This window comes from Argopecten irradians, chromosome 5 (genome assembly GCF_041381155.1).
Source record: "Argopecten irradians isolate NY chromosome 5, Ai_NY, whole genome shotgun sequence".
NCBI lineage: Eukaryota > Metazoa > Mollusca > Bivalvia > Pectinida > Pectinidae > Argopecten > Argopecten irradians.
In genome coordinates, this window is record NC_091138.1 from 19,549,040 (window position 1) to 19,569,522 (window position 20,483).

A 20,483-nucleotide genomic window follows, 5' to 3' on the forward strand; every position below is an offset into this window, starting at 1 on the left:
ATACCTCACAGAAAGATAAATTGCATTTCTGCTTTCACGATAAAGCGTAATAAAATTATAATAACCTATTCAAAATGTCGCCTAAATGTATTAAGTTTCTAACGTTTAGCGTAAGTAATAGTCAGTCATATATATACAAGGATAACAGTTGGTTCACGTGATATGTGAAATCTTCCACTTCTCTCCACAATTGTAAAGCTAGGCGTCTTACGATAAGGATAGATTAAAAACACATATTACGTATGTATATATAATACAGATATAAATGGTAAGATGTATTTAAGGACATATGTAATATATGCTTATAAACCTAGGCTTATGAATCTGTGGTTAGATTCTGTAACATTCATGCATATTTCAGCAATATTTTTAATATTTTCCATTGGAAATCTATATTTGTCATATATCTCTCAGACAACTTCATTTATGGTTTTTAATTATTTATTAGAAATTGTTAGATGTTTTCATTATCGAACATGCTTTCCTTATATTATTGTTTTCAAATTGCGAATAGGTTTCCTTTATTTAATATTGTAAGAGTCAGTTTTCAAAGGAACTGAGGTAAATTGAATACAGACACGCATATGACCTTTTATATAACGTTTCTCTCTTAAAATATAAATTTTCTATAGCAAAAATATAGTATACCTTAATGAGGATCGATATAAAGAATATTAGCAACATTACAATATTATGGCATACTACTATTTAAACGTTAGAAAACATCTACTGAAAATATATTATTTCCCTTTATTTGCGACATACGAGTAATAAGGTTATGCTTGAGTAAAGCAGATTATGAAGGATGAAGGAATGGCCAGTTAGCAGACCATTGTTACAGAGTACGCAAGGGGTTCAAGAAATAAATAAACATTCTTACATTGACCGTCATGAGTACTTAGAATAAATAAAGCCGCATGACAACACACTGATGGCAACCGGTTACAAACACGGAGAGAGTTAGAAATCAATTTATTTTCTTTGTATTCTAAAGAAACAACTCCACGCTTTCGACATTCCCGGGTTTAAAAACCATGAGATATTTTAACTATTCTTAATTGACGTAATTAGTCTCAGGTTTGTGGAATGTGGCGTTCGAGGGGATTATCACGTGACGATCAGTGAGAGCTCTTCTCTCGAAGAAACCCTTAACTTGAGAGAACTTCTGTCAGCAAACACATGCAATGACGTCATTTTCCCACCTGGATATTTGTTTAAATCACATAATGAATTATGATTAATATGTCTGAATTGTGAGTAGAAAAACTAAATGTATTTGAAACGGATATAAGTCAAAAACGGTAGCGTCTATAATCTACCCACAACAACTGCGTTATACATTAAGATCAGCTTCATATTACATAGTTTTTAAACATCATATGTTGGGCTTACTCTCGAGGAACAAAAGTGAGATATTAAAAAATGTATCATAGCAGAAAATATAAATGTGTAGGTACTACCTACAAAATTCAGTAAATTTGCCACCATGAAGTGAGGAAAATGTACCATTTTTATTTTATTTTTACCTATTTTTTATTTCTGATTTCTTTTATTATTATTTTTGTTTTTGCTAAAATTCGAAAGCATATGAATATTGCCAATTTAATTTTCGTCTTTAAATATGCACCAGTAAAATTCAAAATTACTCTACCTTCAACCAATCAGATGTTACGTTGCAATATACCGACGTCAGATTTTTCGGCTTGATATGAGAGCATATCTTAAGCTAATAAAACAGATTAATTTAAACACGATTGAAATAAACTCTATCGTTCTATATTTCATAATTTGTCAGAACTTATCAAATAGAGAGGTAAATCCTCGTTTTTAGATAAACCCTTTTGGGTGAGATATTGGTCAAATTGATCAAATAGTTTACTGATGAACGTTTTCAATGGAACTTTAAAACAATTTAACTCTTAATCAACATGAAAATTTTGTTTTCTCGCCATGTGCTTTGTTAAATTGTATTTTTCTTTTTTTTGCTAAGAAATATGATGATTTCAAGGCAACTTTAATATTAATTATATTTGGACTTCAAGAAAAGCCACCGCTACGTGAATTGAAACACAATTTGATTTGTATAAGTATTGGGCTACATTGTTTTAGTTTATCTCTATGAATTATACATTTTTTCGTATTCAGTTTGAATCGAATGATTTTAAATAAATTCGTAAGCGACTAAAATGACACATTAATCTCATAATTTGTTTCTCATAATTGTTCATTTATTGATTCTTCATGCATATTGAGCTTTTGTAACATTTGTTTAAGTGTTATTGCTTTGCATTATTGAGCATGATTATTGCGTAAGAAATTATCTCATCATGTTTGAATAGCTTACAGTGAAATGATCTACCACCTAGCAGCATATTTAGTCGATCAATCATCATATGAAGTAGTATAGTCGGATGTGATGGTGTAGTCTCAGTCTTAAATATGTAAAATTTTCATCCAAAATACACTCATCCATCAGGCAGCCGTTCGAAAATATCAATACAGATGCACATTTTTCAAATGATACCATATTTCTGTATGCGCTTGAAGGTAACACGAAATCCAATTTTCCAGTGTCGCCCACTCGGGCTATCGTGCTAGAGTCTGATTGGACAGTGACTTGTACGGTGTCTAGAGCGAACGATGGTAGATTTATACCTACTCAAATTTGGTTATATTCATCTTATAGAATCACTTTTATATTATCTTTATTTAACATACTTTGATCTTTGACTTAGGTCAACTATTTTATTCAGGCTTATATTTAAAATAACCCTTTCTAGCGACTCGCTCAATGGAACTTTAAAACCACTTTTATATTGTCTTTATTTAATATATTTTGATCATCTGACTTAAGTATTATATTGGTATCATTTTCTGTATATTGGAAATAATTTTCTTGAAGAATTCTAAGAAAAGCAATTTGCGAAAGTTCATATTTCACATATTCAACACATCTTCATTCGAAGAAACCCCCTTTATAGTTTAGATGAAATCGATTCAATGATGATGGTAAAGTATCAGATATAATTGATAAAATATACTATTTATATTTGATAAAATAACAATATATTGCTCATTACTGTACATACAATTATTTCAGTAAATTTATTGTGTCTACGTATTGTTTTGTTCATTTCTCACTTAAAACAGCAAAGAAAACAAAAATGCATTTCTATATTTTGACACATTGTTGGACATTTATTCAACAAAGACTATGACAGACGCATACATACAGAGGGTTGACCAGGGAGGTAATTCCGCCAGTGGTCAAGTGGTCACTGACGGCACTATACACGCAATGACCAATTGGTTTATCATATTGCACAAAAGTCGTATCATGGAAATAATAGATATAGCTACACATATCCACAATATATATATTTGGTCCATGTAGCAGATTTGCTAACACATTACTAAAGATTTTAATATTAACTAAGTATAGTTGGAAAATTACAAAACGACAGAATAGTTGAATAAACTGTAAAAAGATATTGCTTGGCGCATTGTGATATAAGGAGAAAACATTTTGATTAAAAAAAAACTTAACACTATCCCAGCAGTATTTTGATTTTAACATTTTAATCTTTTATATAGCACGTTAGCCAAACACCATTTCATTCAATAGTTTCAATCATGGTTTGGCTGTAGAGGTATGTGTTTGTATTGACCAGGACTGACCAGTAGAGGTCAGTGACTGTGGTGTGAATGCACTGATATGTTATCGTCCGAATCCTCATCGTCACCATAATGACTTTTGTTGTCACCATGGCAACTAGTAGAGTCCATTTCATTAGCACTATGACTGTCATCGACATCGATGTCTTCGTTTTTATTGTCCTCGTCGTTATTTACACAAACACTAGCACATCCGGGACTATACACGGAAACATCCGAACACTCTTCGTCGTCATCCGAGGCGTGGGGTCGTTGTTCTACGATAAACCCAACAGGTTGTGTGATTGGATAAAGTGGCATCATGCCAAGTCCGAGAGCATTCACAGATTTACTAGCTTGTACACGGGGGTACTTGGAATTAGGTCGCCGACCTCGAGGGACTTTGGGTGTTTCTAATAAACTGTCTATGCTAAATGAACATTTTCGGTCACCAGATTCCTCATCCGGATTTTCCATGCACGGGAGTTCATTATTGCGAGTTTCAGAAGCTGGAGACGATAGTCTATTTTCGTTTTCACAGCAACTTTCATTTTCAGAGGGACTAGTTTCTGAGCCAGAATGTAGCATAGCATTTGGTAACCCTTTGTTATCTTGCAGGGATTTACGTTTTTCCTCTAGCTTTCTCAGGCGTTCTTCTTGTTTCTTCCTCTTTTTCTCCATTCGTTCTTGCTCTCTTTTCTTGATCTCGTCGGGATCCATTGGGGCACCACTCGCTGTTTGGGGTTGGGCGTTATGGGCAGGACGTCCTGGGCCCTTCTTTGTATTCTCCTTCTTTCGCCATTTTGCTCTCCTGTTTTGGAACCACACCTGTAAGAATAGAACATACTTTATTAATCTCAATGGAACATCCTCATTAATTACTCGAACAAAAATACAATACAAAAAAAACCCATTATCCACCACATATGCAACATATAATTTTAGTATAACTTGTTTTATATAGACTTATCATGTCACCTACTTAGAATAAAGAAAAAGAACAATACTCAATGATCTTAATACAACGAAAGCCTACAGTTTGTGGTTTATTTCAATAAAAGTTCAATTTCCTCTTTTCACTGTTACGTCCTTTGCAAATACTTTCATCCATGGTGAAGGTATATTCACGATGTATAATACTTCAGTGTTTGTGGGTATAGTGCTCGTTTTTATTCAGTGAACATACTAAAATGAGTGAGTAAAGCACAAATTGATACAAGTATTACAAAGTGTTATTTCAACTGTTTTTCTATGTTCGTTCAGCCAACTCGCGTAGCCTCAGGGCATCCATTACTAACCAGTCCATCGCTTTAACATCTAATGATTTTAATCGTGAAATCAAATTCAATTAGCCCTTCTATCCAGGTGCTTGGATTCATGATACTACGATCAAGAGTGCCAGAAAATGACACGGGCTTTCGGATCAGATATAACACCACACATGAAGTAACATCTTATTTGAGTTTCCTAGTAAATTGAAATATGCACGTGATTATAGCGTGACATTCCTGTACTTTATACCGTCACTTTCTTCAGATTAATTTAAGTGAGCAACAATTTACGCTAATGCATCTGATATGGGTTGTAACCATAGTGATATATCATTCACGCTTTTGTTATTTCCTTTTTTCAAGTTATTATTTTATCTGAAACTCTTAAACTTTTCCAAAAATTATTTAGTTGCTACTTGTATAACTCGAATATCAAAATGTAATCATTAAAAAGATGTTTTACATTTGATATACTGTATACCATTTTTTTTATTTCTTCAACACAATTAGTTTACTGATATATCAGTTTCATTTACTTTATTTGATTTTTCCACATTATACTGATTTCTATCGGTATCTTTACATTTAATGTCTAATGTAAAATGCTATCCCTTAACATTTCAACTCACGTTCAGGTTATTACAGGATAGGGTGCTGATGATAAAACCTCAGAAATATAATGAAAAGGGCGTTATTAAAATTGCAGGGATAACCAAAATTGTACTGATATATAAATTAGTATTCAAAAATATATTAGTGAGTATGCATTTACTTTTAATGAAAATAATACTATTAATACTTTTGTGTTAAAATCTTACAACAAAGTGACACGTGACCTTGAGCAATATCGATATCGTTAATGGGAAGAAACATACAAGACCGTGTTCATTTCATCAATTCACCGGTCAGAACTACACCCTAATGTGAACGATTACTGACTTAAGTGATTCATATCATTTACAACATCGTCGCATAAAGTCAACGCTCCTAACTAAATGCCTGTTAATGTGTTTTTGCAATAACTGAGCGTCCAAATCTCTGACTTAAGGATAACGCTAATATATCCGAGTAATTACATTTTCATGAATTAATTTTCTCTGACTGATTGTTATATCAATTAGAATTTGTCTTTATATACATTTTACACTAAAGATTTTTTCATCGTGGCAGATGCCATTTAGGTAAAACTATTAAACAAAGCAGTAAAAAGGGAGATCTTAAACTTCCAATTAATTATAAATTGGCAGCAATCAATCTCACCTTTAATTAGATCAAATAATATGTTTTCCTTCATAATTAATTCAGATTGCTGTCCGTTTTCAGTCACTAATAAAACTACAAGGATCGCTTATTGTTAAATACTGATGCATTGACAATAGCCTCTTAAAAGGAAATAGCACTGTATGAATATTTTACAAGACATTTCAAGAAAACACGTTTAATTGATATGCAGTAGAAATAAATAACATTGTTTCCGTCATAAAATATTCAGGTTGACTCTCAGACAAGAGTCATAGGCGGAAAAAGTAGCAACCGACAACAGCCGGCAAATATAGATTCATTTCGTGTTGTTTTAAATGGCTAGTGCAGATATGAATGTTTGAGACATTGAAAGTGTTCTATTTGCTTTAGTATATCATTGAAGAATTCGTTGTATTTAATTGTCAGTGTCATTTTGAATAATTTATTCCCTAGAAAAAGGCTACAGTAAAAACGCAAAAAAAAAAAAATTTAATTTAATTTTAAAAAAACAACAACAAAAAACCGGTGAGATCAATAAGCGAATGTGTATTTACTTTTGAATTTTAATTGTCTAATTATTTTTGCTTCCTTTTAACATAATGCAAAGATAATGGGTATTATGCAAGTTGTGTTCTCTAGACCAGTTGCTTTTTTTTCTACAAAGTACCATTGTGAATCAACTTCTAAATACATGTGTATCACCAACACTCCCTTTTGGTATTATGTATCAATATCCGGTGAGACGTTCCTTTTTATTTAACCCGACATAATTGTCTGGTAATCAAACAGTATAAAATGGTCACAGTACCCGCCAAGGAAGCAAGACGAACCGTTAAAATGAGCCGTGTAACTCGTAAGTACCTACTTAAATAGAAGGCTATAAAAACAACTAAAATATGTATAATGCACCTTGTGTATATGCATTTTATCTCTTATCTCTATCAACATGTCTTCAAATTAGTGCAAATATTCAATTAACTCTGACTTCAGATAATTGTGCATTATAACGTACATGTGTTTTGTTAGTTCATGGCTATTCAGCCGGACTTACTAGAGGCAATCAGATGCTTAAAATATCGCCTCATTAATTAGGCTAGGTTAAAGATTAAATCAGGTAGCAAAACGTCAATGACTATATTGTTCTTAAAATACTGACATCATAATATATTGCCTGTAAAATGTTCTTTCTTGTTTTTTACGAGAAAAGACATTTGTAGAGGAACAATTATGAAAATTCTCTTGGGTACCATCTGTTTCAGTTACACAAGTGTTCATTTAGTAAGTATGCATTAGCAAGTAAAGTCAATTATTTATTTGGATTGGACAGTGATCTTTATTTAGGCTGTAATTTAATTGCTTTCTATTTTTGTTTAAATTTCACATAATTTATTTATCTTTATTTTTTTTAACTATTTTTATGTTTAACTTATTGGAGATTGTTTCAATTAGAGAATTTTACTCTCGTCCTGTACTCAATTTAAAACTGGGTTTTTTAATTTAAAATTTGAATGAGTAATGATATGTTTTGAATGTTATTGTTGATGTGTGAAACAAGATTGTATTTTATTGGTATGTAAATTATCGCTTATAACTCATTCTTAACCTAAAGCTATGAAATAATAAATAGAAATGAAGGATTAAAGAAGATTTTCTGCCATTCGATAGTGATGGGACTGTCTTTAATGCAGGGGGATAGGTACACTAAGGGCTAGTTAGTGTTGATGTATGACGAAGGGACCAAGAAGGACAAGAGGGGGTGTGTACAGAATTCACACGTGCACTTAAGTTTACCGGATAAATGAAGATCTCAGTGAAATTCGCCACTACAACAATGGGCTAGTTTGCAGGCATCCTTATAGCTACGACTATATCTGACTTATTACAGGAATCAAGCCGGCCAGCGTAAGATCAGCCTGTCATTTGAGTCGACGTGGCCAATATTTTACTACAGATATACCTGTTTTAAGGTAGATTCATTTCATACAGCAAAGTCGGTACGAATTACCCTAATTGAATTAGGAGCCTACGTGGACAGATGGAAAGAAACAAAATTAGGGGGTACCTCAGTAAATCGACACAGGAAAAGCCATTGTGTCTTCTCAACTGTATCAGGAAAAATATACCCTTCCTTAAAAACGCCACCACAAAGTTTCTTTGCTCATTGATAGAGCTAATTACTGGTAGATTTACGACTTACCGGGGCTATATAGTTTAACAGTTGTTTCCATCAACTTGCTTTAGTTACATTTAACACTTTACAGCTTGTTACACGCAAAAGTTTATTTTGAAATTGAAAATGGAAATAAAAACGACAAGAAAAAACTTATTAACATCTGATCAATCAGTTAAGAAAGAACATTGGACTCTTTCGACAGTACGAAAAACATATGTGTCCAGGTTCAGAATGTTTTTATTAATTCATCAAACGAGTAATGAAATTAACTAACCTGTAAGAGGGCACTTTTGTTTAATATAAATCATGCAAATGTCTTTCTAATTATAATATGCATCTGTAAGAACTAACTTTTTATTATCACGTCTGTATGCTTTTTTTGTACAACTGAAACAGTTCCCTCATACATTTGATTTGTATCGTGCTGCTCTGTCAGCTTATAGTAAAAAAACTTCCCAGAAAATGCAAATGTGACGGGGACTGCAGATTTAAATGCGTTTAAAAAATAAACCAAGGAAAGGTATAAAACCCAACGTTAAAAAGTATCCCGTTCCCATTAGGTCCCACAATGAGGAGTTTAGCGAGTTCCGACAATAGTATGCTGGTGTATTAGTGCGCACCGTGACATGGTTTGGCAGCCATGGTGTTAGTTTCTGTCACTCAGTCTTATCTCGGGGTAGTATGTGAAAGGTTTGTTCTAATGCGTATTCAATGTAACCAGCGACCTGTATGCAAGGTACCAAGGTCCTTACAGTCTGTATATGGATTCAACAGACCTACAACTAAACTCCTCCAATCCGCGTCAATCTTGCCTGGACCTCCCACCTCTATTGTTGTCGGGTATATTTTTTTCTTACATCTATTTTGAAATATGTAAATATCGTATGATATGCCATAAAATGAGAATATTTACAATTATAGCTACTGCGATTTTTATAAATGATAAAATCGAAAAATGAGTTTTAATTCTTCAACAATAAAAGTCTCCATTAATGTTTGTTTTATTGTTCCTATTGTAAAATAAGTTATGGAATTGTTAACTATTTATATCTATAATACAAATATATAACAATTTAGATTAGTCGCTTGTTGTTGAAATAAAAATGATGTTTTGAATAAGATATAACGTAACTTTTTAAATATATTTTGTTTTAATGTTGTCTAACAGTTGTTGCTAATATACCGCTAATTTTATTCAGACAACGAAAAAAGATAGAGAAAATATCATTAAATTACCTCACAGATATAAAGGTTTAAAAACTAGCGAAACTAGCAAAATTTGGAATCGTTATTTAATTTAAACATACAGTTAAAATAGTATACTTTATAATAAAAAGTGATCATAATAGCATGCTATAAAACTGGTAAATAGAATATAAACTTAACAGAAAAATAAAAGTCAACCTTATAAAAAATCCGTCTTAGCTTAAGCCAAGACTGAGTAAAACATAATCAGTAAACAAAGCTCTCTTGTTATCTGTAATTATAAGGTCCTGAACAGTAGGATAGTAATTTAGTAGTTAAATGTTTAGTAGAGGATACAGGGGCTTAGGGGCGGTAGGCTGGAATAGTAGATACGTCTTGGGTCATTAAAACGCATACTTCAAACATATAAAAATCTGATAGCTAGTGTGATAAAGGACGAAATCACGCTTCGTATGTCAAAACAACTAAAGGATTCCTTTTCTAGTTAATAGAATAAAATTTATATCTTTGTAGCCTCAAGGCGCAGATTTTTGTTCCTAATCGACTGTTTGTACACATACTTAGAATTGTCAGGTTTTTTAGGCGAATTTAGTTTCCGCAGTTATTTCTTTTGTTTCTTCGGCAACAAAACAAAAGACAGAATTACAGAAAATTAAATAACTGGATTTAAAGTACATATTTAATAAATAAAAAAAATACAACTGTACAGCCGGTTTCAAAACCAAGGTGTCCTTTTAAAAAAAAAAAAAAAAAAAAAAAAATTATAGAAGATTTTTTGTCGCGTTTCTTTTTATTTATTGATTATTGGAAATGTTGCATACTTACATATTTAATAAATTTAAATGAATAGTCATTTATTCTACAAATATGTTTATTATGCATTTCTTTTCTTTTTGTTCAATAAAATTAAAACAAAATTATCATAATACGTTAATGACCAAGCTGAACAAATATGTGGCCAGTAACTTATGTAATGAATTTCAAATGTCTTTTCAGAAAGCATATTGGTGGCATAAACCATTGATTTGTACAATTAATCAACAAAAGGAAAGGCGAAACATGAAAGTCATCTTTAACACCGACAGCTTTAAGCGGGAATTATACTCCGCCATCAATCGGCCGACAAATACGAAGAATAAATGGTAGGGAACTACTTTGACAAACAGTGAAGCAAATGGTCAATGAGTGTACAAACATATCGACTGACCGTTACGTCCTAATCCACGCGAACAATAAAGGATAAAACAGAGAAATTGTTACAGGTAAATAATGAATAGAGTTTGTGTGCAGACGGGTGGCACTTTTTGTAAGGTCGGAACACCTAGGTCGTTTGCAATATAAACAAGGATTTCTTAAAAGCTTGATCGGGGCAAATCCTTACAAAAGGCGAGTAAACGTTGACGTTTATTTCGGATTAAAGCCTCTTTGGTCAGTCTTTTTGCTGGTGTTCCTCAAACACTTCAGGCAAACATAATTGATTTGGGGGTCCTGAACACACTTTTCATAATGAAGTGGTCGATTTTCTTGGCATCCAACTGGTTTTGATATTAACTTCATCAATGCGTACAATTGACACTTTACACGTGGGTAATAAACGCATCAATCAAATCTGCTAATTAGCTCCTTTAATAAACGAATTCGATATTTCAAATCTTAAACCAACATCTGTTTAAAATTATAAATATTAGTTTTATTTTATCGACCTTTCCTTTGGTAATGTAATTAATGTTGATTAAATATCTGTATTTAATAAGATATTCATTATTTTTCCTCTCAATTAGTAAATTCCATTTAATCAATATATATGTGTTAAATCATATTTTATTGTAACCGTTAATTTAATACAAAACTTTTGTTAAATTATTTATTCCCAGTTTTCCTGTTGGAAAACTAATATTTATATTTGTCTTTTGAAAAATCATTCGCTTCTTAATGTTCATAACAAGCTTGTTAGCCACTACCAAGACATATTGAAATATCGGATATTCAACTATCGATGATCTATTTCCCTCTCCTTAAGCAAGACGGTATGAATTACCAGCGCCCCTCGCGTGTAACAAATATAAGACAATAAATTAGTGAACAATTAAGATTAATTTGTCATTTATGCCGTTACTAGCTAATCTAATGTCACTAGAAGTTGTAACTGGTGCTTTGGAGCCCTTACTAGGAGATGACTACATTTTCTTCCGCCTCAGCATCGCCGACACTGATTGACATTCTCAATCTCCAAGTATGGTTAACTTTCTCAAACAGTTTTGATAACTAAAAACGAGCATTAAGATAGAAAAAAAAATAATAGATTTTAAATATGTTTAATATAACTAACGAAACACTAATTATATAGACCAGTTAAAACAGATTCTAATAACCCATCTTTATGTAAAAGACTTATCAAAAGACTTATCTTTTTTAAAAGCTGACTTGACCAGAATAAATAGACAATGGCTTCGATGTTTATAGAAGTGAGACTTTATCCTAACAACAATCATTTCCGGAATAACGTTGTCGGAGTCGGCTTCGGAGGCTAGACTCCTCTCTATTATCCATAGCACAGCAATTTCCCTTCATTTGGGTACAAGTAATTAGCGTTACAATAAATGATATCAAAGGACCATTAGTTCCAGGAAATACAACGAGAAAGTCGCTGGCCTCTTGATTCAAGTCCTTGTTAATGGATTTTGTTGTGTGGGGATCATAATACTGGCTATAATTCCTATATTCTTAAACACATCAATTTGTTATGCCGATTGAAGATCTCTGAGATCTCTGATCGATTACAGGGAGCGGACTCGCCTGAAGCCGAATTGCCAATTTCATCAATCCACAAGTCAGATTTCGGAGAAATTATATTATTATATGTAATGAAGGTATCACACCGCTGAAATGAGTGAAGCTTATGGAATGATTTGAGATACAATCTCATAAAGAACGTTATGAGCTGATATCGAGAAGTAATTATGTATACGAATAACATCTAACAGTTGGCAGCTAATCTGAATCTGAAGCCACTTATCTCATCAATTCTTTATTGTATATAAAGATTTAAAAAGGAAGGAATAGACAGCAGTGTTTATGATGATTTTCTTTACAACAGTGAGTCAATTGTATAAGAAAAAAACAGTTTTCCTTAAGTGTATCATCAAAATAATTATCTTTACCTATTAATCGTTTAAGCGATATCTATGTAAATCCAGATAAGAAATTTGTATGTAAAAGTAACCTTTAAAAGGAGTTTTGAGCAATGAACCTGAGGCTATGTTTCCAGGTGAGAGTGTTAATGTTTTGTCACTTGGTTCTAGTACTTTGTTTGCTGGCTAGGTGTACCTATTATAATAATGACCAGCCTATGGTCCATAAGTGTCGAAATGCACCTAGGGGCATAAATCAAACGCATGTATAAGTTGATGGATGGCTCGTGGACAGTGATGAACAAATATGTTCTTTACAAGTCTTTATTCCCTTCCGTCATCTGTCAAGTTTATTCGTTTGGCAATTATTTTTGTATCTTCTCTAGTTCCAAGCGAGGGCATGTATACAACAAATAGAAAACAAACTCCGATATATGCACCGAAGTGATTGATATATTGATGGTATAATTATTTTCCCCGATGAGCGATTGAATTCATGGAATATTTGATTAGCCTTTGTTTTATCGCCGTGGTCTGACTGTCTAGGCATTCCATCAAAACAATGTCAATAAGTGGTAGATTTATTAATTTGCCATTAGTTAGTGTAAACTGACAAGTCATACACAATTTACTTTGGAGGCGCCTTTTGCTTTACTATTGGTTATTATATTGTTTTATCAACCATTGTTCTAACATGTTAATAAATGTCGCGCTTTCTATTGTTTTACAACCGACATCACCAGGATGATTTATATGTAGTACTAATGTGTATTGACAGAAGAAATAAATAATACAGATTTTACTTGTGTATCGAAAAATGTAAGTATATATGAACATACGACTCGGCTTTGTCATGGGTCGAGACGTATTTATAGTTAACTGATTATATAGTGCATACACATGCTGCATATTATACGTATTATATTATAGAGAAGAGTAAAGAAGCACTGATCATTATGCACTTGGAATCACTCAAAATGCATCATTGTATATGTAACATATCCAACGATTGATGAATCACTTCCTTACAGTTTTTTATTAGCCGTTTGTACTATTCCATTATAATTCCGTATTCAATTTTGATTGAATGATAGAAATACGTAGAAAACAATGAATAATTTACGTGTAACACAATACCATCAATTAACATACTAAACTTGGGCCTGAATTTTTATGATGATTTATAAAGTGAAAACTTTTAATGTATTTTCCATTGTTTAAAACCACACCTGGCTGTCGTGCTATTTTAGTATTTCTAGAAGATCAGTCGGTTCAATCATTTGATTATCGTGTTCTTCAGAGAGGTCAGTACTAGGTAAGTAGATATTCAAAAACAAAAATAATGAATTATTACAAATACAATAATACGTAATTATAAATACGTAATTATATCTGAATCCTGCTTGTAAAGTTATTCAAATAGATGAAGCTGTTTTTTTATATGTTTCGAATTTATATAATTTGATTCATAGGCCTACATAAAAAACTATGGTTCTGTCAGTAGAATGTGATTTAGTTAAAAACATGCACTGAAATTCAATAATAGAAATACAAAAATGAATATTCCTGTCAATCTTATATAATAGGTAGACAGATTTTAAACATTTGAGAAAAAAAACTATAACTGAAAAGTTCGCAGTGAAAAAGAAATTGTAAGAAGAATTTAAGATATTTTCAAGGAAATATCTTTGGTGATTTTGTTCTGAATTTTCTATTTTATATGATGTAAAGTCAATGTTTTGTAATTGTGAATTAGTAAAGTGGAATGCCCTCGATGCTAACAAGTGGATGTTGCTACAAAGTTAGAAATATTATCAAGACACCTACCTGAACTCTTGATTCGACAAGATCCAAGCGTAAAGCCAGCGCCTCTCTCATGAACACATCAGGATAGTGGCTATCCTGAAAAGCTCTTTCAAGCTCTTCAAGTTGCCACCCGGTAAAGTTAGTGCGAGTGCGTCTTCTCTTAGCTGAAGGACTTTCTCTGTCTTCATCATGCTTTTCTGTCAAAACCATAAAAAAAAAACATCGATAAGATACAAAAAAACTAAAATCATGGTTAAACATTGTAAGGACTTCCAAAGCAGAATTATTGTGGTTACTGAAAAAAGGTGAAAATACAACCCTGTAGTTTAACTTAAACAATGTTTTATTTATCTTTCGAAACAAAAGCAACCATTTCTTACACATATTAGGTAATATCTCGTTGTGTCCCAGTTTTATAACTTTTTACACATGTTGGGGGAAAACGATGCTTCATTTTTACCGTAATTAACCCACAATTATATTGCCTTTTGTAAATAATAGTTTCTGTCTAATTCACTCAACCGTGCGATATCAAAGTGCGCCGGTGTTACATAATGACTTTCTTATTAATTCAACACATTATAATTAAAGCGATAGTAAAACTATCATGTATGATATACATTTAATGGTGTAAAGATAATAGATTTTTGAATATAATTAGGCGTATTTGAAGCAATCTTTGCAACAATTAAAATGTGATTTTATATAATTAATATATCGGTGGTTTAATTTTCTTTATTTTGTTATAAATTTAAATCTTTATTTTGTAATGAATTTAAATCTTTATTTTGTAATGAATTTAAATCTTTATTTTGTAATGAATTTAAATCTTTATTTTGTAATAGTTTAAGCATAAAAAAACTTTCAATTTTTGTCATAATTTATTATATATAATATACGATTCATGAATGTTGCATTCTTTTTTATGCTGAAACAAGATATATTCGTACTTTACTCGATCAATGATTTAAATTTCTCCTACCAATATATTTTATGGTTAGTTTCACAATTTTCCCTCCTCGGGATATTTATTTTTAAAGGAAACATGACTTCTATCATTAATAATTATCTGTTGCGATTCCCGTTGTTTAGGTTTCCTATTATAGTTACAGATAAATAAAGGATAGGATATAACCTTATTGGAAATTAAGTAAATATCTTTGTAACGTATATCTCTATGACCAACCTCGTTAACAATTATACCATTAAACTTATTATATTTGCCAACAAATACAGGTGCGATGAAGTATATCATGTCATCATTAGGTATTCAATTTATCTAAATACTTCAGCATAGTTAAGAATGTTTTCGGCGAAGACCCACCTTCAAAGCTGATAATAGTCCCTTAAAATACTTAACAAGGTTCAATTCATTTGATTACTTTTAATGATATCTTAATTGTTCATGAGAACACCTTATTAATAGAAGCGGTCGGTTTAATACTATCTGAAAACTACTAAATGGATGCATTATGAATAAGTAATATCTTTATCCGTAAGTAAATTAAGTATTTATAATCAATTTAATTATTTATAAAAGTTATATTTTATTTAACAAATACATCATAAACGTCTGTTACGACATTTACCTTATATGTTGTGGGAAAGGTTATGATTATATGTGGTAAGAAGATATTAAACAAATATTAAATGATATAACGAAATTATTTTTAATATTTACTGATTCAATTAATACATGTTAATGTTGATATTCTAATTAATAAATAAAACCATTCCAATATTAGACCTCCGTCGTTATTATCATGATTCATTTCAAATGAATTTTACACTAAAATCACATATAATGTATGTCATTATTCATTTTTGTGAGATGTAATTATATTGTAGATGTAAAACTTACCTGGCGATTTTAGGATGTTTTTCTCTGATGATCCAGATAACGAATTGTGTCTTGGGGATGTTGAGGATGGTGACAACATACCATCCATAGAGAAATTAACACGTGAATTGGAGTGTCCATTGTAATCAAAATGGTACTGATTCCCTGCCGAATGAAGGCCTAGAGAGGCAAAAGGCCCTCCTAAATGTGCATACCCTGATAGGGTAGACAAAATTCCATATCCATGAGGATACCTAGCATCTATAAGGCTTAGAGGTCCATTCATGGCTCTCGAGCGGTTCACCTGTGTGTTTTCACTATATGTCAACATACCGAGACCGCTTGTGTTGTATTGATAGTAGGCAGTGTCACATCTCTCATTAGATATACGCGAAGTGTCGCCTATATGAATCACTTGGCCAATCAGAAGCCAGCTTTACGCTATCGACTAAAGGGGTGGGAAAGTCTCTCTCTCTATGCATGCATACCATGGCGAAATGTCCCCGAGCGGGCCAGCATGCTGTCTAAAGTATTAAACGAGAGCAAATTGTCTTGGTTTGATTGATGTGTAGATCACCAAGTCAGTACAGCAAGCGCACGCTTCATTGCATTTCGATACAGTGAAATACAAAAAACGTTATAAAGAACTTATAATCACGGGTTAGATTTTAACTATTCGATTATAAGATTTATGTTTAAAGATTGTTTACTTTACACTTTGTAAGCGTTAGTGTTAAACATGTATATTTTCTTTTTTATCTTTAAAGAAAAAACGGAACGTTTCAGTTATCGTGACACATTAATTACAGTTATAAAAAGTGTCATAATTTTATGATGAGTATTCTATAGAGATTATGTATGTATTGTATTTTTTATTCTTTTTATTCTTTTTATTCTTTGGTACTTGTTGCTTAATTTGTAACATTAATATACTATATATCATATATTTCTGAATTCATTTTATTTTAAGTCATGATCTTCTGTATTGGACTCTATAGATATTATCTATGTATTATATCCATGTTTTATATCATTATTTGGTATTTGTAATTTGCCATATTCTATACTATATATCATATATCTCTTATTTCATTTTATTAAATTCTTGATAATCTGTATTGTACTCGTCATGGAAACCAGGTACACTTTACAGCCGGTAGGCAATAAAGCGTATCGATAATAAGTAGGATAACATCTTCACCCCTGGCCGTATATAGGGACTTTTGGCTAGTTTGGCCTGACACTTGTCCGAATGGTTTCTATCAGAAAGGGTTTAATGTGACACCTGTGTCTAGAAATTGAAATAGATTATGTATCTTGTATCTATGTTATAACAACTTCGACCATCAGGTAGTGTGCCTTCGATGAAATCTACTTGGCAACTTGGTGAAAGTAATGGGACTTTTAGTGTCAACATGGTTGTCAAACTGATGTTAGATATAGAAATAAGGAAAGTTCAATATCGCACAAGCAGAATTAAGCAATTCATAAGCAAGCAGGCATGCCAAAAATAATTATGCATTTTCGATTTTTTATTGAACTTTGCATTATATTTGTTTATTGAACTTTGCATTATATTTGTAAAAGAGTTATTATTTAAGCATGCCGTATTTGGTATATTTCTAACCATCATTACAACCCTCTTAGTTATTTATCTGCGTTTTACAAACATACATTAATATATGTATAGGTTCAGAGGAAATAATCTTTTTGCACCTATCTCTCATAATATGTAAACTTATTATTATTTTAGCATTTTTGAAATGCAATATAGCAAGAACCTTATACAAAACGAAATATCTCCTTTGCAAAAATCAATATTACTCTTATTTTCATATTAAAAGTTCTCTATAATAAAGAAAAAATCTATCAAAACCATTCAAAGAAAATAAATCCAATTTTGTCACGTACGGAAAACACTTCAACCACCATATTTTAATATATCTTACGTAATTTAATGCAATTCGGATAACTGAATACAGACATAATTATAAGCTAAATTAAAAATATTAAGCGCAAATATCAAACAATAACGCCATTTTTCTTCTTTTTACGTGCAAAAACGCGGTGATTTGCCGACGTTTTGATTAGAAAGCAATCTAAAATGTATTGATCAACGATTTACTTGATGTAGAAAAATGCTGAATAACTGTATTTTTTTTTGAAATCGATATGCAATTGCAAACAGTTAGATCAGACATTAATTCAGAAAAAGTTAAATTAAATATTGAATATTTTACTGTCTTTAATTGCAAGGTATAAGATAAAATTATAAATATATGCAATTATTATTTTATTGGCGGAATACGTTTTAATTTTTTGCATTTTTGAAATATACAAATTTGTTTCATTAAAATAATCATATAAATGGCACATTTTACATTCATGATGACAATGCTTTGCGAATGAATTAATTTGTGGAATTCGCAAACAATTAGCAACCGTGGGTAAATTAATGTAAAACAATATGTCAACAACAAATACAACTGCAAAGGCTCAATTAATTGTAATCGTGTTTTTCCCGCCCATTCATTCATTAATTATTTGAATTTAACTGAATACCGCTACTCCTAAATAGGGCTAATTACTACCTATCAATCTTATCTTGTTTCAGAGTACAATTGAATAAACAAGCATATTAAATGTACTGTAATCAGAGTTGAGAATTGTTCCTGAGACATCATTCAGTAAAACTACCATAAATGGTAAATTTGATAAAAACCCTATCTTAACTAGCTTTGACATAAAAATCGCCTTCTAACGCACGACCCGAAGATCATCAAAATGTTATCTCGTACCCAAAACAGCTTAATGGTGTTTATTGAATTTTGCTTGTTGAAATATAAATCAAATTGTTTTGTCCAAATAGATGGTAATACATAAACTCATGAAAATAAGCACTAAAGCGCTCCAAGAAAAACATTTTTTTCATGAAAGAATGAATAATTATCTGATTATTTATATATTTGTGACAGCCGACAATGCTGTAGTTGATTTTGTTCGGGAAGATAACCTAATGAAACAGTATTAGGAGATGGTTACATGAGCACGCTAAATAGATGTCTGTAAGCCAAGTAGCACCAATGACTTTGATCGTTGTTCCGACCTAAAACAGTCCTGCCCCCTACAGATTGTGGACAAGGCACTCTTTTGAAAAGACGATACCGAAACGTCTTCAGTTCCTTACAGCAAACCTTTGAACCGATGTTTATTATAACACAACACGACCTTTAAGAAACTAAAATCAGTGCATATTGATAGAATACATTGGTAGATTGTTCAAGGCGGACCTTTCTGTCTTATAATTAGAGAAACATCAAGAAGGGTGACTTGGAGATACATTAATCTGCTCTGGTGCATGGTGCTCTGAGCTGGAGGTGCCGTATTAGGCTAAAAGGTTAGGTAAAAACATCTATATAGATCAGAGGATGGATTGGCTTTAAAGGCCTGCATGATATATACTATAATTATACTGCTATGTTTAACTTAGCTGGACGGTTGACCTGCGACAGCTACTTTGGGTATCAGGAGAACTACCAGCTGGTTATAATTGGTAGGTTATGTCCCTACGGCTACACTTGTTAATCAAGAATAAGTGAAATTGTGTTACTTTATATTACCAGGAGATGACCACACACATGCAAACTACGATTACTTTTATTATAACTTGACGTTTCTGGAAAGAAACGTTTAATGTGATATAGTTTTTCCATTATGCATGCTAAATTAACGTAAAAATTATTGTATATTTTCGTGAATTTATAAATTTCAAATTTTTTGATGATACGACTCCTAATTATTCCCAACAATAAATACTTTCATAAACTGCGTTATCAGCATTTTTATTTTACTTTTCATTTTCAAAACGACGGTTTAACATTTGTTAGTTTCATCAGTTAAACAATAGAAGTCATTAAAAGAATTTGTATGTATTCTTAACGATAATTAAAGTTATTTTTATAGAAAATTAAGTGAAAGCACTCCGTCTTATCAATAGATATTGGCATATTATATTTCTGTCCGCAGCAGAATTCATAGGCACAGATATTTGTATATACTTAATAAACATACAATGAAGAAAATAATCAATAAAATATCAATGATCAATTTTTAAATGAAACCACACATTAGGTCCATTACATTAAAATAGTTTAATGAAA

General features: G+C 31.6%; 1 protein-coding gene across 1 annotated transcript; it reads right to left on the reverse strand.

Annotated features, from left to right (window-relative positions):
• Window positions 1-3,175: 3,175 nt before the first annotated feature.
• On the reverse strand, window positions 3,176-16,710 carry LOC138323136 (homeobox protein unc-4 homolog). The gene is made up of 3 exons (XM_069267522.1): window positions 16,345-16,710; window positions 14,505-14,680; window positions 3,176-4,482 (listed from the first exon to the last, which is right to left on the reverse strand). The coding sequence occupies exons 1-3, from the start codon at window positions 16,652-16,654 to the stop codon at window positions 3,688-3,690; spliced, it is 1,281 nt and encodes a 426-aa protein (XP_069123623.1). The 5' UTR covers window positions 16,655-16,710; the 3' UTR covers window positions 3,176-3,687.
• Window positions 16,711-20,483: the final 3,773 nt, after the last annotated feature.